Source organism: Grampus griseus (assembly GCF_964374135.1).
Source record: "Grampus griseus genome assembly, chromosome: 2".
Classification (NCBI taxonomy): domain Eukaryota; kingdom Metazoa; phylum Chordata; class Mammalia; order Artiodactyla; family Delphinidae; genus Grampus; species Grampus griseus.
This window is the reverse complement of record NC_139018.1, coordinates 152,777,659-152,800,055: the sequence shown is the minus strand read 5'-3', so window position 1 is coordinate 152,800,055 and position 22,397 is coordinate 152,777,659. Positions and strand designations below refer to the sequence as shown.

General features: G+C 46.9%; 1 protein-coding gene across 1 annotated transcript in view; it reads left to right on the top strand.

The window, feature by feature from the left end:
* SFMBT2 (Scm like with four mbt domains 2) overlaps positions 1-22,397 on the top strand; it is a gene marked incomplete at its 3' end in the record, with an annotated part of 185,139 nt that overhangs the window by 153,432 nt on the left and 9,310 nt on the right. Inside the window, exons 15-19 of the mRNA XM_082648611.1 lie at positions 11,744-11,853; positions 17,612-17,787; positions 19,857-20,023; positions 20,410-20,673; positions 21,429-21,557. Coding sequence (XP_082504737.1) covers positions 11,744-11,853; positions 17,612-17,787; positions 19,857-20,023; positions 20,410-20,673; positions 21,429-21,557 — 846 coding nt within the window. The remainder of the gene's footprint in view (positions 1-11,743; positions 11,854-17,611; positions 17,788-19,856; positions 20,024-20,409; positions 20,674-21,428; positions 21,558-22,397) is intronic.

Sequence of the window (22,397 nt, the reverse complement as noted above, 5' to 3'; positions counted from 1 at the left end):
GGCTACTGCTGTTGTTATTTGCTCAGGCGAATTTGACGTAGAAGAGGCATAGCAGGTGCTTCCTGCCCGTCCTGAGCTCTCAGTCGTGGGAGGGACGGACAAGCCGGTAGCATCTTCAGGGCAGTCAGGATCTCAGGGTGGGCTCAGGGGTTTGGAGGTCTCAGGGACTTCCTGCATGGCCTGTGAGGTGGGGGAAGGGGGCAGCCTGCTCCAGGGGACGGAAAAGCATCCGGGAAGCCTGGAGCATTGGTGGGATCACGGGAAGGAAAACAGGAAGGAACGCTTGCAGCGCCTTGAATATGAGGACCGTAGGGACAGGCGTGGAAAGTGCAGAGATTCGAATCCAGAGTCTCCTGCGGGCCGGGACCCCGTCCTGGGCGCTTTGCCTGTGTCCTTATTTAGACTTGCTTTTCTTGAGATCTGTCACCTTCATGCTTTACGTTCTGAAATCAAAAAGTGCAAGGCGGGCGCCCAGCCTGAGTGGCGAATGGACCCCACTGATGAGAAGTTAAAGGGAGATGGTGGCCGAGGAGGGGGTGGGGCAGCCCCTCTCGAAGGCCATCGGGGATGCTGGGGAGTGAGCTCCAGCCAGCAGCCAAGACATGGTGCACGGCCCCAGCTTGGCCCATAATGGTTATTCTTTCCATCTGACTGTTTACAGGGTAGGCAGGCGACGAGGAGCCCTCCCTGCAGGGTGAGCCCAGAGACGTCGTCCTTTGTAAAGAACACGAAAACCCCACATAAATAAGGGTCACTTCTTTTTTCTTTTTTTTATTAACATCTTTATTGGAGTATAATTGCTTTACAATGGTGTGTTAGTTTCTGCTTTATAACAAAGTGAATCAGTTATACGTATACATATGTCCCCATATCTCTTCCCTCTTGCGTCTCCCTCCCTCCCTCCCACTCTCCCTATCCCACGTAGGGTCACTTCTTTTTTATTTTTTTTGCAGTACGCAGGCCTCTCACTGTTGTGGCCTCTCCCGTTGCGGAGCACAGGCTCCGGACACGCAGGCTCAGCGGCCATGGCTCACGGGCCCAGCCGCTCCACGGCATGTGGGATCCTCCCGTACCAGGGCATGAACCCGTGTCCCCTGCATCAGCAGGCAGACTCTCAACCGCTGCGCCACCAGGGAAGCCCGGGTCACTTCTTTTAAACTCACCTTCCAGCCCCAGATATAAGACTGAATTACCAAGGTAGAACTCTTTATCTGTTGACACCTCTTTTGTTGCTGTAGGATGAAAGGGGAAGGTATCAGCAATTCTATTTACACATCCCTAACACGCACACTGAGAAAGAGAATTTGCTCACTTAGTGCAATGAACTCTGGATCACTCGTATTCTTTCTGGGAACCGATAAGTACAGAAATCAAAATATCCAAAATCCAAAATGATTAACGGTTAATCCAAAGTTTGCTTCAAGGATGGCAAATATAATTAATTTCTAAATGACTCAGGACCCCCGCCCCATTATTAACATCTGTCCTTTGTATCATGCTGTTGTAATACAACGCCGAGCACGTCGCAGATACCCAGTGAACGCACGCAGATGAACACACACTGAGTTCTGCACTGCCTGACCGTTCTCTCTTCTTGGTGCCGTTTCTCACCATGCTACTCACTGGGTCAGCCTCTGATGTTCCCAGTTCCTTTTAGGTTTGCTGCCTTTACTCCCTCAGGCTGGGAAATCAGCTAACAAATTTAAGTCAACTTCTATCCATCGACTAAACTTTATTTATTGAGCTCCTACTTGCCATAGAGCCCTTGAATAGAACCGTTGAGGGTGTTCAGCTGCAGCAGAGGTTACTTCCGGGTAGGGAAGGTTAAGGAAAGCCCAGTGAGATCTTCCCAAGAGTCAGCTCAGCAAGCTCGATGCCCAGAGGCCCTTCTTACTGCCAGGGCCGCTGCCTCGGAGAGTGGAGGCTGCTGGAACACTACCCCTAGACAAGCGAGCGCTTACTGTGCATTTAAGTCGGCACAGACCACAGGTCCCGCAGATGGTAGATTTGGTCTAAGAAGAAAGCAAGCCCAGGTTACATGTAGGGATACCTGTCACTGTATAAAATATAGCCCCTAGACCTAATGGACTCTCTTGAGTTCCCCCAGTGCATTCAGCCCTTGAGGGCAACCTTGCCATGGCCGTATCACCTGCCTGAATTTGTGCCTGGTTTTGTTGCCAGTGATCAGAATGGGACAGGGAAGCTCACAAAAACCTGGTGAATGGATGCGCTTGTGTAAAGTCCCCACAAGACCGTTTCACACCCACGTCCCAGTGGTTCCAGTGAGGTCCTTGGGCACCTGCGGACCCTGTTAACAGACACAGTGGCCTTAGGGTCAGTCTCTCTTTGGGGCTTGGCTAGTTTACTACATAATACTTTTAGAATTCAGCAGTAGTTACCCCTGATCAATCCTCTGATAGGTCCCAGCAATCAAGTTTAAAAGCTAGGCCAGAGGGACCTCCCTGGTGGCGCAGTGGTTGAGAGTCCGCCTGCCGATGCAGGGGACACAGGTTCATGCCCCGGTCCGGGAGGATCCCACATGTGCGAGCAGCTGGGCCCGTGAGCCATGGCCACTGAGCCTGCGCGTCCGGAATCTGTGCTCCTCAACCAAAGAAAAAAATAAAAGCTAGGCCAGAGCAGTTTTCTGATGACAGGAACTAGTTTTTTGCTGATGTTCAGAAAATACATGAAGCAGGAAAGAAAGAAAGGAAGAAAGCAAGCACTTCAGTTCCGTGAGTGCAAGAAAAATGTAAGTCCCACCAAGCCAGTGTTCATGCTAATACTCCTGCTTCAGCCCAGGACCTGGGCATGGTTTCCAGTTGCATTTCACTTACAGAGAATGAGGGCATTAGAGCAAAGACAGAGCACGTTCGCTTCTTCAGGCCATCAGGTGTGTTAGTAGTTAAACGTTTTCCTGTCTTTGGAAGATGTAGAGTGATGGCCGTTTTCCCTCTGTCTGGTTCTTGGAGAAATACACGAGGTCTGTGGGCATGGATGTGGAGCCGGCCTTTGGAGAGGGGTCCTGAGGGGTCCTGAGTGCTGAGAGGGCGGTGGACCAGAGGGGAGGAAGTTTCTGGCAAACGGGAGGATGAACGCCTGTTCACTTTCTGGGCAGTGAGCGTCCTGAGCTTGAGTAGGGTTGAGGGCGTAGGGACCTGGATTCCAGAAGGAGGGCGGTGGAGGGGGCGCAGGCAACCTCTAAGATCAGGAGCCCAGTCAGGTCCAGTCACCTCGAACAAGGGGCTCCCAGCGAGTAGCCTGGAGGGGAGGGGCAGGTCGAGCCCATCCACAGCCCCTCAGGTCCCCGGGGCGTTTTGTGGGACCCCCGGGTGCAGTCACAGGGAGAGTGGGCCCTGTGACGACAGACAGGAAGTGATGGTGTTTGTCATAAATGAAACTCGCAAGATCAGGATGGTCGTCGCCAGCCAGGACTGTCCTTTTCTATCCCCAGTACTTTCCCATGCACTCCTGCCCCAGTAACGCCAGGGTCTCCCCAAGTCAAATAAACTGCAGGTCCCTGGGGGCCCTCGGTGAACTTGGGAGGTTTTGCATCCCAAGCGTCCCACACCTCTGAGATCATCAAAATCGTGGGATGGAGTCTTGTCGTCCATTCGCAGAGGCATTCAAAGAACTTCTGCTTCATGCTTTATATGCAAGCTCGTGAGTGGCCAGGTCTGCGGTATTGACTTTGTCTACAGTGCAGTAAGGCAGGCGTTGTGTGCCTGTGTCGGTGTGTGAGAGAGAGAGAGCTGGTGAGCACAGGAGGAAAAGGTGGTGGGGGGCATCTGATGTATTCACTCCTGTCCATGTATACTGCGATGGAAAGTTCAGCTTCTAATGCAGACACACAATGAGATGGGAGAACACCGACCGGGTCCTACTGGCAGAAATGGCTCTGAAAACGCCCACTCAGGAAGAATGGGAGTCTGTGTTTTCATAGCAACTCTGAAGGCCATAGGTTTGAAGGCAGCCTGCCAGGATAAAATCCCACGTGCCTTACAGAGATCTGGGGGGAGCCCAGGGTTTTTCTTAAACATTATTTGGTTTAAATTATTTGCAGTGTGTAACCCCTGTTTTTAGCAAAAAAGAGAAATGTATCATTTTCGGTGGGGAGTCGATAGGAGTCCTTTTTCCCATTTTCCACATCACCTTCCGATGCGTGAAGCTACAGGTGTTAACAGAATTGCTCCTCAGCAGCAGGGGTGACCTGTGTTTCACTTGCTGCCTTTGGGCAGCAGGGTTTCAGCCGTTTAAGAAATGAACATTTATAGAGGGAAAATCGACAGGTTGTGCCTTTTCTGTGGAAAAGCAAAAATATGGCACTGGATTTTTATTGCCTTTTCTTTCTGATGTGGAACTTAGGAGAAAGCAACATGAGTCCTGGACACTCAGGAAACTCTCTGGATCCGTGAGCCTCCCTGGTTGCTTCTTCCCCTCTAGCACAACTGTCTGCCCCACTTAGTGGAGATCGCCAGGCTTGGGACCTCTGACTCACCCTGACACCGAGGGACCAGTCTGAATACGATGGGCTAGAGGGATAAGATAAAATAAGTGAGGCTGGACACAGCTTCAGCTCCACCAAAGGGGGAAAGTTGTTCCTGATTCGTAAAATACAGAGACACACAAATGCACGCATCCACCCTACACTATCCTCCCCTCACTCCACCCGCCTACCCACCTACCCATCCATCCACCATCTGTCTATATCTATCTTTCTATCATTTATCTCTATGTATCGTATTCATCCATTCATCTCTCCATCATCTTTCATCTTTCTATCTATTAATCGTTATCTATCTATCTATATCTAGTGTACCTAAAAGAGTCACTTTGGTACTCTTCATCACAATCTGGTCCAGGGATGCAAAGGTATAGACGTGACCCATTGAGCCTTCTTGGGTTTTTAAGAGAGTAGGTTGTGATTAGTGTAACTTTGCAAACAGTGACTGCAGAAATGACTAAGAGCCCTGAGTACTGGTTTGATGATGCCAGAGTTTGGGGTAACTAATCGGGTTGCCACCAGGGCACAAAGGAGCCAGGCACGTTCACCTTTATTGAGTAAGATTTTTCTCTCCCTCAGTCTGCTTCTGTGGTCTGAATAGCTCTTTAGCCTCAGAAAGTGCAGAGGTCAGTGGTGTGGGGACTGCTGGGTGTATGCGTATTGTTTTTTGTCCATCCGCACCTTCCCAGGGTCTTTCATTCTTGTTATCTGACACTCAGCAGCTATTACTGTGCATGGTCACATCAGATACACTCCAGCTCTGGGAAGCCAGCAGAGAATGAAACATCATCCATCCGTCCATCCTATTCATCCATTTAGTCGGTTCCTAAGCAATTCCTGAGTCATAAGCGTGTGCTGGTGGGCGCTGTGCTGGAAGCTGGGGAGTCAAGGTGAGCAGGAGATGTGCCCCCCAGGTGAGTTGACAGTCCCCGCTGCAGAGCCTCACGGGGGAGGACTTAGGCATTTCAGGTTATACTGGAAAGAGGAAGAGTCTTGCCTAAGTGACATCCAGTTAAGTCAGTCAACAAAATCAGAGATGCAGACGTGCCTCTGGACAGTATTCTCCGGTGTTCTTGTTGCTGTTGTTTTAAACTTATGCTGAACATGAACCCATTGAGAACAGTGTACCAAGCCTGTGGGTGGTATAAACTATAGCACATACATAATGTATGATTCAGGAATTAGCTAGACAGTGTCCAGGAAGGTTGGCAAAAAAAGTACAAAGTTTTTTTTTGTTGTGAAGCTTTTATGATTTGCCTGTAAAGATGATGAGATACTTTTGCTGAAATTTCTTATTGTACTGTAGGGTAGGATTCTGTAACAAGGAAATCTGTGGCAAATGCTACCTCCTGGGCCTCCGTTGACATAGAACATATGGTACCAGATAAATTCTTGGAGTGAATCAATCATTAAGTTTTAGATGTACAGAATAATTTGATCCAATATCAGTGCCCATCTTGAAATTCATTGAACAAATTCTAAAAAAGTCTTGATCGAGCGCCTCCTATTGCCAGGCATGGTTCTAGCTACTATGAATAAAGCAACAAACAAAATGTAGTCCCTGATTTCTCATCAGGAGGGCAGGTTGGTGAGGCTCCCTTCCTAAGGTTTGCACACAGCTGCCTTCTTGCTGTGTCCCCGCATCTGAGAGGGAGGGCAAGCTCTCTGGTCTCTGCTCACAAGGGCACCCCGTCATGGAGGATCCATCCTCAGGACCTCATCTAAACTTAACCACCCAAAGCCCCACCCCCAGTACCATCACATGGGGGAGGGTAGCACTTCAACGTAGCAATTTGGCGGGACATACTCAGTCCATAGCAGAAGGGAAAACCACAGGTGGAAAAGAATACTCTGGAAAATAGTCTAGAGTTTAAGGGCATTTTGCTGCTGACGGATCATGAGCTCAGAGGGCATCGTGGGTGGGTTTGGGAAGCCGTGAGGAGCTTGAGGTTGGGGCAGACAAGGGGGAAGCGCAGAGCCGTATGGGAGTGGGATTCTGGGCAGAAGGAAAGTTCTAAGAGTGTTGCGTTTCTGGTGACCAAGCTGAAGGAAGGTACAGGGTATGATGGGATTCTCCTGTTCGTCTTCCAGGGGGAAGTGGATAATTCCTGAAAATATAGGCTTCTTCAGAGAGTGGTCTTTTAATCAAATTGAAGTGATAAAGTAGGGAGTACTTTGGTGCCGGGGGAAGGGGGCTGCCTACCAGGGAAGCACTGGGCTCCCCGACCTTGCCTTTGAGCCTGGGGCGGGGGGAAGGGCCTGCTCTCCGGGTGGTAGGTTGTCCAGGGGAGGTGAGCCTTCCGTTAAGAATCGAAACAAAGGTAGAGGGCAGTTTCAGCCCAAGCAATAGAGTCCACCTGGGAAAGCACGTCAGATTATTACTGTTCTTATTACAATTTTTGTAACTAATAACCAAAGGAGAGATGAGCATAGTGATTATTAGGTAATATTTGGGGGTATATTAGATGCAGCAGTTGCATTAATTTTGGGGACGTGCCCAGAGCAGTCAGTGATTCGGGAGACTGAATGAAAACACCTACGTTTAAGGGTAAATAACTTGGAAAAGTCTTGTTTTCTTTTCCAAGCTTGTTTCGTGCTTTCCTCTGGCTTCTTAGAAGGTTACGTTTGCGCTGCAGAGAAGGAAAGACCCTGCTGCTTCCTCTTTGCTCTTATGAGAACGTCTTCCTTTCTTTTCGGTTTTTGGTGGCGTTTACTTTTGTGAGCGTTTAAGAGGAAGTGCTGCGTACTCCATTGATAACACTGTGGACCTCTGGGGGGTGTAGGATAAATGTGACTTCACTCTGGGAAAAGAAGCACAGCTGCTACAGTTCATTTGAAACCCAAACTCCTTCTTTGGGTTTGGAGACGTGTTTTAATTAATATTCTCCATTTAAATCTCGTTACAAAAATAAAACCCTTCTTGTCTGTCTGCTCTGCAACTCGCCGGGCCTCTCATTGTATCGACAGCCCAGGTGCTCACATCAGAGTCTTGTCTCATTTTGGTCCTCTCGCACTTTATGTATCCCATCCACCTGGCGAAGCCCTACTGATGGAGTAATGGCTGGTTAGGCAAGAGAAATTTTTTATCATTTTATTATTTTAAAAAACCCATTCATAAAATTATCTCCATTTCACCTGATTTTGAAATTGAAAGAAATCATCTTTGAGGCCCGTGAGGGCCTTTGGTGGTCCCGATTTCTATAAAAAGCTAATTATTGTAACTGTGGCTCTTGGATAGACTGCAGAGCAGAAAGGTCTGCTGTAACAGTGAACATGTTGAGGGGGGCTCCTTTGTATCCAGATCCTTCTTCTGACTTCGCCAGAGAGAGAATATCCTCCTTCCTGATTCCCTGTGGGCCAGTCTCTCTCTAAATGTTTGCCCTGAAGAGACATCTCCCGCCCTGGCCACTAGAACTCAACAGATGACAGACCTTTGAGGTCGGGAGCCTGTCTTCTTTCCATTAAGTTAGCCCAGCCTGAGCTGTGGGAGCTTATATTTGCGTTCTGAAGTGTTTTCTAATCTTAACACTCAGAGAACTAATTTTCCTATTAAGTGGTTTCCTGCACTTTCAACATTGTTATAACTTTAATCATAGGATATAGTTGAGGTTGGAAACGATCTTAGTTACTTTCGGTGTTCGGGGAGAAGTTTTCATGATAGTGCATGTGGAAGGAAATAACGGAATTCCGTGATTTCACGAAGTGAACAGAAAAACATCCCATCGATTTACGGAATCCTTTGAGTGCTGACCTTGTACCTGAAAGGGCAGGGGCAAGAGAAGGAGACACGCATTCACTGAGGGGCTCCCGGGTACCAGACGCTTGGCGCTATTTGCCTCTTCCCCTGCCGACACCACCTACGCTCTGTTCTATTTGTCTCTTCCTCCCTCTGAGGACCCTTCTCTCTTCTCCTGTAACTGACTCACTCACCGTTTTCTGAGCAAACTTTTGCGCCTGATGGAGCAGAGGTAGGAGAACAAGAGGCGCAGCAGGACGGGGCCGTGGAATGCACCGTCGGAGTCCTCGGAGGTTCAGAGAGATGGGAGCGCAATTTGGATTTGAGAATTAGGTCATTGGTGCCCTTCAGTTTTGTGTACTGCTTGGAGAAGAAGCCAGATTTGGGTGGGTTGAGAATTGGAGATGAAGAATTTAAAAGTATAGACTTTTTTTTTTTTTTTTTTGAGAAGTTGGGTTCTGGAGAAGAGGCAGTAGCAAGAAAGTCAGGAGCTTCTAAGGAGAGTTATTTTGCGAAGGTGCTTGACTGAAACATAAATACAGGTCAATGAGAATAGAGAGATGAAGGCTCAGGGAGAGTTTGTTTTGTGGGTGGATGAGGACTGCTTGGATATCAAGAAGAGGGCTACCTTAAACATTTTTTATATGCCGAGCTGTTACCTCCTTTATTTCTCACAACATCCTTATTACAGGGGAGAAAATCTTTTCCTCTACCCTCTTAGGTTCAGTAGGTAGGGCCTGTAAATTAAACTGACAAAAGACAGATTAACAGGAGAAAAGGGTTGCAAGAAATTAAAAACCAAAGCCATTAGGCTTGAGATTTTTACATACCATTTTAATAAAAGACAGTACATTGTGGAGAGGTGATCAGACAAAGGGAAAGGGGTCTGGGCTCCGAGGACTGTTAAGCATATGCGGGAATCTAACGGAAGATAAGGGGTTTTTTTTCCTAGTAAGATTTGTTTGTGCAGAGTCATCTCTGGGCCATCTTTGTTTCTCCAGTGACAAGGGTTGTTTTCCTCCCGTCCCAGAGCGGGGAGGGGGACACTTTCACAGTGTTTTAGGCAGAAAGGGGGAGGGCAGAGAGTTCCTGCAGTGTCTGCTGTTTCTCAGTTGTGTCAGGGAAAAATTAATCCTATGCCAAAGTGGCATATTTTGAGGTGACAAGTTCTGACCCCCTTCATTGTGAACCAGGTAAATGGCAGCGCCCCCATTATACAGATGAGGAAAGTCAATCAAGCATCTTGCCTAAGCTTGATTAGCTTCTAAGGGATGGACCTGGGATCCCATCCCGTATCTGTCCAACTTTACAAAGGCTATTGCTCCTCTGTTATAATATACTGTGGGGACTTCTGTGTAGAAGGGTGTTCCCAATAAACATTTCGTGAAGCCTAGGAAATCCAGTGAGGCATTGCTCTAGAGCTAATTTCCTCCTTGAGATACTCAAAGCAATCTTAATGCCAGTTTATTGGGAAGAGTGTTCATCAGCTTCACAGCTAACATCCTGTTAGTTAATTGGGGACAGGGTCTGAGCTACCCTTTGTGATCAAGAGTGTAATAACTTGAATTCTGATGTTTTGCAAGGTACAGTAATTCAGTCTAACTTGGGTCATAATAACAGCTGTCAACTTAGCTATTTTCATGGAGTAACTATAATACACTAAGATGTCAGGTACATAAATTATTCAGCTCACAATTCCAAAGTTTTATAGAGAGCTTGTTGAATTTAGAGACAAATGATGTGACATTGGGAAAAGCCAGGGGAAAATTATTCAATATCACATGCCTTTTACGATTTAATTGCCGCCTGTTTCCACTCTGAATTGAACTCTGGAAGGCATTTTCTTTTCACAGTCACAAAATGCATTTCTCTATGCAGCAAATAAGATGTAGCTCTGGGGCTTTCTCAGCGAAACACAATGAAAAGATTCAGTTGAAAGTTTATTGTCTGTTGATAAACACTGGGTGCGTGATTTCAGCCAGTTTCAAATGGATTTATTTTTAAACTCGGTTTCTGTAAATTGTACTGACAGTAAATAATAAAATCAGATGATTATTCTAATAGAGAAAACAAACACAATAGAACTAACTGCTTGTATTGCTGTGTCCTGGCCTTTTAGCGTCTTGGCTGGAACACGTTCTCTGGATGGGGCTCTACAGGGACCTGGGAACATAGCAAAATGCCACCCAGGCAAGAAAAAGACAGTTGCCATGCCGACTGCAGAGGATAGAATATTTCAAGATCGAATCCTCAGTTATGAGAAGGCTTTGTTTCTCTCAATTAAATCAGGGTGCAGACCACACCAATTACATTCCAGAACACACCGGGTACATGAAAACTGGGACTTGAAAATTTCTGCAGCATACTTTTCATCTTCTTTCTTCCCGTTAACACTGTGCTGGTCTCCTTCACAAAATAGTAGGCGCTTCAGCAATATAGCCAGTGTCCTTCCAACTCAATAGGGAATTTTTCTCACTCTCTCAGTGGGGTTTTGCTCCGAAACATGGCACGTGAACTCAGTGCCTGGCTCGTTCCTCTTCTGGACGGGGAGGGGCTTCAGGAACGGCGGGTACTGTGTGCTGTCTGTATGCTCCAGGGCTTGGCACAGGGCAGATCCTCAGCGAATGGGCGTTTCATGGAATGAAGCCCCCGAGGTCTCAGTGTTCCTTTATGTGCTGCATTGCATCTTCACATTTTTTTGAGCTCTCTATCCAAATAACAGCAGCTCACGAGCATGCCAGAACTCATGAATGTTCATTGCTAATGAGGATTTGCTTATGGGAAACGAGTGCCTCAGAGCGTGAAGTTGAGGCTTTAGAAGGGAGATGTCTGGTCCCTCTGGGACTGTTGCAGTGGTTCTGACCACGTGTTCATTTTCTCGCACTTGGGACTTGGGAGTGAAGGGGTGGCTTGAGGAAGCTGTCAGATGGTGTTTAGACGCTCAGACTTCCTTTTGAAACACTCACGTCTCTGAGAAATGTCCTAATGTTAGATGTCCATAAATTGGGTCAGCGTCAGGTGAGTTTCAAGTAATTTCTTAGCCCTCCGTACAAGTATCTGAAGCTTATCCAGAAGTGTTGGAACAAACCTCCCATCTCCATCTTAGTGATTCCGTTTGAAACGTATTTTTAAGGATAAAATGGAATTCTTAGTAACCGATACTACTGACGAGGAATCCAGTTGAAGGATGATCCGTGGCTCTTTGGAGAAAATGGTTCAGTTTTTCCACAACCAGGAACATTAGTGAGAGCCAGCCATCCCCTCTGGCCAGCGGTTCACACTCTCCCAGGCAGAGGCGTCGGATTTCACGCCCTTTCTATCCCCTTGATGGCGAGCACGTCAGTGCCAAGCTGCAAAACATTCTCTCTGACTCCATCGCAGCCCATTGCTGACGGGAGGTGCAGGGCAGACAGCTCTGAAGTATCAGCGAAGCGGTTTCTAAAACATTCTCGTTTTAGCAGAAATGGATGCAGTGGACGTTCACGGCGATTCCTTTTTCCCAACAGGTTCTTAGCATGATTATCAATGCAGCTTACAAACCTGGAAGGGTATTACGGGAATTACAGCTGGTGGAAGACCCACACTGGAATTTTCAGGAGGAGACACTGAAGGCCAAGTAAGTGTTTTCAATTCTGGAAAACCAGGGTTCTCAGCATTCTTTGCCTGCCACTTTGAAACTTGTCCTTCCTTTTTTTCACATGGCCCAGAGAAGTGGAAACCAACAGAAGGCTTGTTGTTCTGCAGTTCTGTGCACCACACACAGAGTTTATTGTGTTAAATATTCAGAATAAAAATGTACTGATGGGTTGTTTGATCCAGAGGGAAACATTTATATAAAGAGAGGATTCCTCTTATCATTATTATACGTTTTTCATTAACAGATCTTAATATCTGTTACTGTAGAGTTTATGCCAGATACAATGTTCCTTACTCTGGGACTTGACAGTTTTAAAAAATAGGAAGAACCAATACCTCTCTTTGGTTTTGGTTAATAGGCTGTGGCTAGACATGTAGTTGGTCACTTATTTTATTTGGAAACAGGCTAATTGGAAAGGTAATGTTTGCTTTGCTTTAAGTTTCTTGAACTCTGAAATTGAGAACACCCCCTGGCCTGCTTTGCGAGAACTCAGTTGTTTAGGAGACAGATAGAAAAAGACCCATGTCTCAAGATAACTTTATGTTTAATAATAGTTTTGGTGGTTTGAGAGGGCTTTTAATATCCACTTCATTCTTTTCAAATGGAATAGATCTTCATCGGTCCACTTCCTGTATAATGGTGTCAAAAGGTATCACTTAGCTGTAACATTTGGAAAATGATGCTGTTTAAACAGTGAACAACTTTTCAATGGCTAGAGCATACCTAAGCCCTCCTTTAGGGAAAGTGCCTGTCCTATTTGTAGTGAAAATTAAGGAATATTAAATAACTTATATGACCAGTGGTATTTTCCTCCATGGTTAACTTACACCAGAACTGAGTACAGACGTGGAGAAATTCACAGTTACTCGCATTCATGGTTAGTTATCCACTCAGCCTTTCCTGTGTCTTTTTTGAGCATCTCTATAATTTTAGATTCAACAAAAGTCATGTATGGTCTAATGATACTCCACTAAACCACAAAAATTAAAGGGAATACATGTAAATAAGGAGAGTTTTGGTTTGTTGAAGGTGTCGTGTCAATGAAGGGTGACACCATACCTCACCCTTCCCTTCCTTCCCAAGAAATACTTAATTGAGCTTCACCTGTAGCCCAGAAAAAAATAAAACATGTTATTTTTCCTATCTAACATTCTGTATTTTTCTACTTTATATAAGCTGGAGATTATCAGACACAGTAGAATACTTTGTTATAATGTCGATTCATACTGGTAGTGGTGGCAGGAAACACGGGCAAGTATTTATAGAGAGAAACCCTTCTTACGTCTTGTTTTAAAATTTTTCTGTAAAATTCAGTACATCCAAAATACACCCAAGGATATAGAAATAGTAAAAGTACAACGACCTTAAATTCCATTAAAATCTCCCCTGCTCCCTAAGCTAGCCAGAAACTCACTCCGGATTCCCAGAGTGCAGAGAGAGTTCATTTTGCACTGTTGTCACTCATTTTCCCATTGCCAAGTTGATCAGAGCTTTTATGAAACCAGCCTGATACAATCAAAACAGACACAGCACGACCCAGCCCTGCTGTATCGTAAAGGCAACGTTATTACCTATTATATCAAACGTGACAGCGCGTTCCTTAGCAGAATCTTACACAGCAACTTATAATGAGAAAATGTGTGTCTGAACTGGATTTCAAGTGTCTGGATCACAGCAGCATCTTAAAGCAGCTGCTAACAATGACAGATTTACAGTCAGCGGGAATATCCCTTATAATACTACGTGCTGAGTCACCTCTTTCCTTCTGATGTAAAACGACAACGTTTTAGATCTTGATAACTTTGATATTTTCATTGGTGCAAAAGGGAGGAGAGAGAGTTGACTTCTTCCCATTTTGCTGAAAGGCTAAGATGCTTTCTTTGTGAATAAATTAACTCAGCGAGGGCGGAGACCTGCGTTTAAGGCATTCAGTTGTCTTGGTTGTGGTCCTTGAATTATAAAACCACAGAGAGTGTTCTCAGTAAGAAAGGGCATGAGATTCTTCTCTGTAGAGCTTTGGGAACGCTGTCACTTAGCATCTGGGAGTTCTGATGGGTTTTTTCCTCTTCTGAAAAGACCCATTTAGTTGAGAGGATAGGGGTGACATTGACAAGGGTTGATCTGTAAATAGACGAAAAACGAACACTGTCACCTACAGTTGTCCCCCAATGATTTTGCCTATTTAGCCAACAACCATACCTTTTATGCTAGAACAAATTCTCGAAATGTTTGAACAGTGTATAAGAAGCCTGTCATATAATGAGTCTTCAACACGGACTGCAAGGCAGAAGCAGGAATAGCTTGTGCTAAAGGAAAAGGGGATGCTAGTGCAGTTCACTTCAGCAGCTCTGGAAGAGAACATTGTTTCTTTCCGATGGATTGAAGTTACTAAATTGACCTACATTATTTAGAATTTCTGGAGGAGGAATTTAGGCTATACCTGGCTATACCTTAGGGGGATTAAAAAAAAAATCCAGTCCTGTGCTTTTAGAGACATTTACATGTGTTTTCCAACATGTTATAGAATCTTCCTGAGGGGGAAAAATTGTTGACTCTTGTTTGAATGGCTTTTGTGACAACCTTTATAAAAGCCAGGCGGAGGTTTAATAGATTTTCCCAGTCTCCTTTTGTTACAGTTATGCAGAATATTTAAAGTGGAAATATCCTGATGTAATTTTGAGTGAACTAGATTTCATGATCACTTAGGCAGAAGCAACAAGATAAAGTCAAATCTTTACTTTTAGGTGAGTCACGTTCAGCTCTATGGAAGTGATATTTTGGTTTCTTTTTTCATAAGCAATGACTATTTTGTGTGTGTTTTCATTTATTTTACCTTTTGGGAGGCATTTATTCATGCCCATGCTTTATGAACAGTAAGAGGTAATATTTGACTATCAAGGAGACTTATGTGAAAAAGGATTCCCAAACTGAGAGACTTTTCACTGAAGAAAGGTTTTGTTGGTTCGTGTGTTAATTTTTACTTTGCTCAGACTTGTGAAATTTGCTCTCGTGAAAATGTATGCTGTAAACATTACGTTAAACAAGAGGGTGAACCCGTTTCTGAAGAGAAGACTGAATTTCGGTGTGTAATAAATTCATCAGGTTATGGGCGTGGCGTTTCTGGGTCACACACAGACCAGTTTAGGATGTTCTGAATTAGAGGTTGTCTTTCATAAAATAAACGCCCACCCCATTTATCACACAGAGTTCCCATGACTTGAAATACAGGAATCAAGAAGGAAAAGAGAAATTTCTGAGGTTGAGTACCTTAAGACTGAAAACTAGTGTTGCACTGACCCTAGTTGTAGATTAAGAATCTACAAGTAAAAGCTTTGTTTTGAAGGAAGTCGGGGCCATCTCTGACTATTTATTGCTAATGAGAAGAGCGATTTTTCTCACTGTGTGCCACGCATCCTTATTTCTGCAGTTATCATCTTTTTTCCCCCTTGTAATTCTTCCTTAAATATTTGAGGATGTGAATTCACCTTGACAGACAGGAGCCTTATTCTCCACTGTCATCATAGTCCTGTCACAAGTAAATCTTGCATCACAAGATTTTTTAAAAAGGTCCTGATATGGGTCATTTTGAAAGATGAATGATACAACTTAGGCCAAATTGAAGTCATTCTGCTTGGATCAGTGTTGGCGTTTTCACTTTGTATTTCTTTTTGACTCAACATCCGTTTTGATTTTTCTCAACTCTTTAACTGAAAGAGAAGAGACCGTTTTCCCCAGAACTCTTGTTTGTCCATCTTCATCTGTCTGTCTCCACCCTGCCACATGCACTCACACGTGGACATAAATCCCTACTTTGGCTGATAGGAAATTATTGGAAGGCTACCCACACTTCCTTATTGATGTCAGGGGGAAAACCCCTTCATCTACCCTCTTAGGTTCAGTACCTGGGAGCCTGCAAACTAAATTGACAAAAGACAGGGAAAAAAAAAAAAAAGACCATTTCTTTCCTGGTGCAATGGATGTACACAAGAAGTGCTCTATGATGTGTAACTCAAAGGGACAGTTAGGGTTTGGAGCTTATACCTAAGTCATCCCTAACCTAGTGGGGGGGAAAGGAGTGGGGAGAAAAGGCCTCTAGGGAAGAACAAATAGGTTTCTTTGGGAAAGACAAGTGGGTTTTTAGGAGAAACCTGGGAGATAAGAAAGTTTGGAATAGTTTGTTATGCAGGCAGGAGTGGCCTTTCTGTCTTCTTCAAGGCCATGAAACTCCTCCAAGAGGGGATTTATGGTAGGCTTATCCCTAGGATGAGAAGCGACCCCCAAAGAGGGGATTTATGGCGATCCTCATTGCTCAGAAATTTCTGCCTTTAGTCAGATAATGGAAACTCCAAGAAAGCTGCCTTCTGCATCTGTTGAACCGTAAACATCTTCCTCTTAAAACAGTCTGTGTGTGCACTCTGAGACTCTGAGTGGGTCCCCACGTTCACGGCAGGGAGGCAGTCCTTCCTGGTCCCTCCATCGTGCTGCCTTCCTGTACTGTTTCAAAGTGTGCTCCCCATCAACCCTGCAATCACGAGGGTGGACAGCAGGTACTCTTAACAACCATTCTGGAACCAGACAACCATTCTGTTTTTCACTTCCTCTATTCAGTAAATTACACGAGATAGTCAACACTTTATTATGATATAAGCTTCGTGTTGGATCATTTTTCCCAGCCATAGGTTAATGTGAGTGTCCTGAGCACATTTAAGGTAGGCCAGGCGAAGCTCTGATGTTCGCTAGGTTGGGTGCATTACATGCATTTCCGACTTAGGATATTTTCAACTTAAGGTGGATTTATTGGGATGTAACCCCCATCGGAAGTCAAGGAAGATCTGCATACAACTGTGTAAAGGAGCAGGTTGACACCGCTGATGAGGAAACTGACAAGGTCAGCCTTCCTTGGTGGTTCTTTCTCTCTCAATTTTGCTTAGTTTTCCAAAAATTAACACAAGTGCTCTCAGCCAGAGCTACCACTACGTGCAGTTTTCCTGGAAAATAAACTATCGTTCAGGATTTCAACTTGAAAATTAGGGTGCACATCAAGGACATAGTTTACTAGGCCCAGCTATTTTGATGTATTCTCATTTCAGTGGACTCTTAAGTTTAGTGAGATGTGAAGTAAATAAAGACATATGATCTGTTGCCAACTGAGAAATTTATCATTATTTTGTACCAATGATAGTTTTAAAAACTGTATTGAAAGGTGACTCAAACCATTTCGAAGAGCTCACCTTTTCAGCCAGCATGGTTTACATCATTATTAAATAGGCATTTGGATGAGGGCTGTAGTACTTATTTTTAAAACAGGAGTCCATCCAACCTGCTTTCCAGAAGATCTGGTCTCTAGTTTTTCGCTGGTGACTTCATGTGGTTTTTCTTGGGGAGGAGAAAGGTTTTATTTCTCAAAGGTCATGAGCAACGAGTGACACTATCTAGATTCCAGAAGCATCCTGGAGGGGTGTTCAATTACGTAGACCCCGGTGAGAATACGCCAACTGGGAATCTTTATTTTGGAATCCTGTTTTAGCCCGGTCGCCACATACATTGCCCATGGCGCTGGGCATTTCTTAAAAATATTTTTGTGAACTCATAAGGAACAACGAAAACAAATGACAGAGAAACCACACACAACCTGCTTTGTTTTTAGAAAGTGAATGGGCCGCTTTGGAATCCACTGTACAAAATAGATCTGAGTCAGTGTGTGGTCTCTCCATCACTTTTTCTTCTTTGTTTCTAGGTATAGAGGCAAAACATACAGGGCCGTGGCCAAGATCGTCCGAACATCTGACCAAGTAGCGGATTTCTGCCGCCGTGTTTGTGCCAAGCTCGAATGCTGTCCAAATTTGTTCAGTCCTGTGCTGGTTTCTGAAAACTGCCCGGAGAACTGCTCCATTCACACCAAAACCAAATACAGTAAGTGCAAATCTGAAAAGAACGTTGGTCTGTGGGCCTACCCGCAGACCATGTAGTCATGTAGTTGGTGGGCTGTTTTTTTGTTTGTTTGTTTATTTGTTTGTTTTTGTTTAAACACCTTTTGCATAGTTTTTCCTAGGAATTGCTACGGGAGAATTCTTTAAGGTTTACTTAGTAGATACTTGTTTCTCTCCTAGAATAAGGAAGGGATGGGGATGTCTCCAGCTCTGCTGCGACCACACTCCAGGATGAGCTGCTTTGTGGTTCTCTCTAGGTGTCAGACACTAATGGATAAGTGTTTGTTCACACCCAAGAACCCCATGGCGTTTCTTGACAGTTTTATAAGTGCCGTCTTTACGGACCAAATTCAAGTGGAAGGTACTGGAAATAGACAGCTTTAGTCCTGAAAGAAACCTACACTAGTCGGTCATTTTGCATATAAGGAGTTTGAGGTGTGGAGGCTGAGTGACTTTCCTCTCAGGTACAGTGGTGTGGGGATGTGTGGACACGTGCTTCACTGCAGGGTGGGAAACAGCCGCCGTCATCCAGGAGCCGTGCATTTGGCATTTTCCTTTGTATGCCTCCAGCCGTAGATAAAGGTTCCTTTGCTGCATCTGGTCCTTTTCTGGAATAATGGGAGTTCCATAGGGAACAGTTGAGGCTTTGGCTAATGAGGAAGCATCTCAGTGTTGATCACAATTGAAAACTGGACCCATAATAGGTTTTAGTTAGTTGATTATACATTCAAATGATAAAATATATCAATCATTATTGAAAGTTGGTAAATAATTTTCTAACTATTGCTCTAGGAGGTAATACAGACGTATAACTCTGTTATTGAATTCAGAAGTAATGAAAGTCTCCACTGAGAGAAAAGAATAAAGTGTGTAGTTATGTAGTAGGGAATGAACACTATTTGAAAAGACAGAAGGTGCCCCGTTAATTTGGGCTGTGTGTTTGCCAGTTGGTCTTGGTCAGATCGAGAGATGGGGAAATCCTTCGTGACCAGGGCCCTCCAGTAGGTGTTCACTGTGCTTGTTCATTCTTCAAGCTTCAGACTCGGGGGCAGCTGTCGGAGCATCTCCAGTGGGCGTGGTTGCCACCACGGTGTGCAGTATTGGGGGCAAGGAAGGGCAGCAGAGAGAAACTCCTGAAATAACTCTAAGCTTGTTTGGCTCACCTTCTGTCTCAGTCTGCTCGGGCCGCCACAGCAAAGTCCCACAGACTGTGGGGCTTAAACAACAGACATTCATTCCTCCCAGTTTTGGAGGCTGCAAGTCCAGATCGAGGCGTCAGCAGGGCTGGTTTCTCCTGGGGCCTCTCTCCTTGCCTTGCAGTCGGCTGCCTCCTCGCTGTGTCCCCACAGGGTCCTCCCTCTGTGCGTCCCTGTTGTCTCTTCCTTGTCTTGTCAGGATATCGGTCCTGTTGGGTCAGGGCCTCACCCTTATGACCTCATTAACTGTAATCACCTCCCTAAAGGCCCACCTCCAGGTGCAGTCACATTGGGGGTTAGGGCTTCTACATTTGAATTTGCAAAGGGTTGTGCGGGTGGCAGGTGACACTGTTCTGTCCGTAACAGCTTGTAAACACGAGGGCACTGGGGACAGGTTTCCCCCCTGTGGAGCTGTTTTCTCAGAACTGTTTCCTGAGGTGTAAATGGGATGTGAATTTTTGGGGTTTTTTTTTTTTGCGGTACGCGGGCCTCTCACTGTTGTGGCCTCTCCCGTTGCGGAGCACAGGCTCCGGACGCGCAGGCTCAGCGGCCATGGCTCACGGGCCCAGCCACTCCGTGGCATGTGGGATCTTCTCGGACCGGGGCACGAACCCACGTCCCCTGCATTGGCAGGCAGACTCTCAACCACTGCGCCACCAGGGAAGCCCCGGGATGTGAAGTTTCGATGGTCTCAAATGACGGAATGATCTCTCTCTCACTTTCCCCCTCCCTCTCCCTTTAGTTTTCCTTCTCTCCTCCTTCTGCCTTGCTCCTGTCTCTGTCCTCCCCATCCATGCATGCCCGTGGGTGTAACCTTTTAATGACGTTTGTAATCTCATCATCTCTCTCCCTGTAGCTTATTATTATGGGAAGAGGAAGAAGATCATTAAGCCCCCGATTGGAGAAAGCAGTGCTGAAAGCGGACACCCTAAACCGGCCAGACGCAGGAAACGACGAAAATCCATTTTTGTGCAGAAGAAACGGAGGTCCTCTGCCGTGGGCTTTGCCGCAGGCTCCGGGGAGGTACGTTCTGCTCGGAAGCTTCCCACATTCGATCGGGAAGCGCCGCCCTGGCTTCACAGCCAAGGCCAGGTTGAAGTCTGATGCTAAATGCTGAGAATCGTGCACTGCCAGAACCCCCTCCTTCGTTGTCGAACGCAGACTTAACATTGCAGCGTCTCGGCTGGGAAGGGGCTGCAGGTGGGACCCGGGGGGGGACCATGGGATCCATCTTCCGAGGCCTCCTTGGACACATCTCGGTGGGAGGGTGGCACCGGCACCTGGGGTGGAGTTGCGGGCCCCCTCCCCCGCCTTCCCGAGGCCCCCTCCCCCGCCTTCCCGAGGCCCCCTCCCCCGCCTTCTCGGAGGCCCCCTTCCCCACTGCCTCAGTGCATCTTCCGTCCTCCTAGGAAAGTGAAGAGGAGGATGCGGACGCCCTGGACGATGACACCGGGAGTGAGGAGACCGGCTCCGAGCTCCGTGATGACCAGACGGACACATCCTCGGCCGAGGTGCCCTCCACCCGGCCCCGGAGGGCCGTGACCCTGAGAAGCGGCTCGGAGCCTGAGCGCCGGGCGCCCGTGGAGAGGACGCGGAGGGGCCGGAGGGCCCGGGCCACCCCCAGTGCCGAGGGGGCCCCCAGGGGCCCGGCCTCCAGCCAGGAAGCAGCGGAGGTAAAGCTCAGGCCACTTCAGCTGGCCCGTCTGGTGTCCCCAGTGGGGCAGCACGGGACCTCACTTGGGGGACCCCTGTTTAAGTTAAACACTAGCAGCTGCTCCGGCTGTGTTGCTAAATCAGGGGCAGAAAGCTTGGTGATTCCACATCCCACAGAGCAGGACAGTGAACCTCAGGATGGGGCTCTGGGAGAAGTAATAGCACCTCTTTTTCCGGAAGGTTTTAAAACCACAGGGATCAGGAGAACAGACAGAATAAGTCCTCAAGGTCTCATTAAACACTAGGCTTTCCCTCCTCAGGAGACCTTGTGGTGCTATAAAGTGTGTAGTCGGGGTATCTGGTCTCCCCTGAGCCCACGTGTTACACGATCAGCTGGAAGGTCGCTGGCACCAGCGTCACACACGTAACTGGGGGCATAGCGGCCTCGCGCGCCTACACCGGCTCCTGCCCTGTCTCCTCCTCGACCAGAGATCCCGCACTCAGCCCCAGAGCTCCTGAACTTGGGGGTCAACAGCGGCCATCACTGTGCCTTTTTTTTTAACCTCTAAAGATACACAAGTCTTTGGAGCAAAGTCATAACCCAGACGAGTTGCTAAGAGCATCCCTGGATACCGGTCGCCTCTGCACCTGTCCAGGTGCCTCGTGAGGAGGCCGCGAGTGGTCCAGAAAGCCCGGGTCCAGCCCTCAGGGTTCAGGGAGGGTCCTGCCATCCAGGAAGTGAGAAAACAGCCTCCTGCTTCCCTTCCCTCTGCAGGCGGTGAAGCAAGAGGAGGAGGAGAGGCTGGTCCTGGAGAGCAACCCCTTGGAGTGGTCGGTGACAGACGTGGTGAGGTTCATCAAGCTGACGGACTGTGCCCCCCTGGCCAAAATATTTCAGGAGCAGGTACGGGGTTCCGCTGCGCAGCAGCTCTTCTGGTTCTGAGCCTCCGGGTCTTCTGTGTCACCTGGCTTCCTGGGGCTTGGCCTCAGCAGGGGGTGGGGGGTTCCTCGTCCCTGGGGGCAGGGGAGCAGGACACCCGGGCTCCACGTGTGGTCCCACCTGCAGCTCCGTGGGGGTCTCTTGGCCGTGCAGTGGAGACGGCAGCTCCGGCCTCTACTAGGGCTTCTCAGATGCCCCTTGGTGAGGGCTGGGTCTTATGCAGCCTGGCCTGGCTGGAGGTCAGGGCTCCCAGCTCTGCCTTGGCTGGCGGGTGGAGTGCGCGTTGTCCCGTGGTGGAGCAGTTGTCGTCTGAAAGGCTTTTGTCTCCCCACCTCCCCCTTTCCAGTAGAGAGAACAGGCTTCCGTTGGCCCTCTTTTCATTTGTGCCCGTTGGCATTTCTGGGCTGCCAGCTTGTGTAACACTAAAGACATAGGAGGCCAAAAAACAAAAGCTCAAAGGACTGGCTACCGTGTCAGATCTGGAGTCCCACTGTCCCTGGCTGGTCTGCCTTCTTTTCTCCACCTTCCAGAGTCTTCTTATGTTTGTCTTATTTATAACATTCAGGGCTTTTACTTCTCGAGAGAAAGAGGGAGAAGTCTACTTGATCTTCCCAGAGGCAGAAGCCCTCGGGCCGTTGCGCTTTATTTAACGCTGCTTTTGTCACGGTTTTCTTACTTCCTTCACTTCTTTCTTTGTAAATTATTTTAAAGCCTATGGTATGTTAGGTACTACGGTAAACTATGGATAAATGGGCGAACTATTGATATAATTTATACCTTAAAAGTTTTCAATCTAGCAGATGA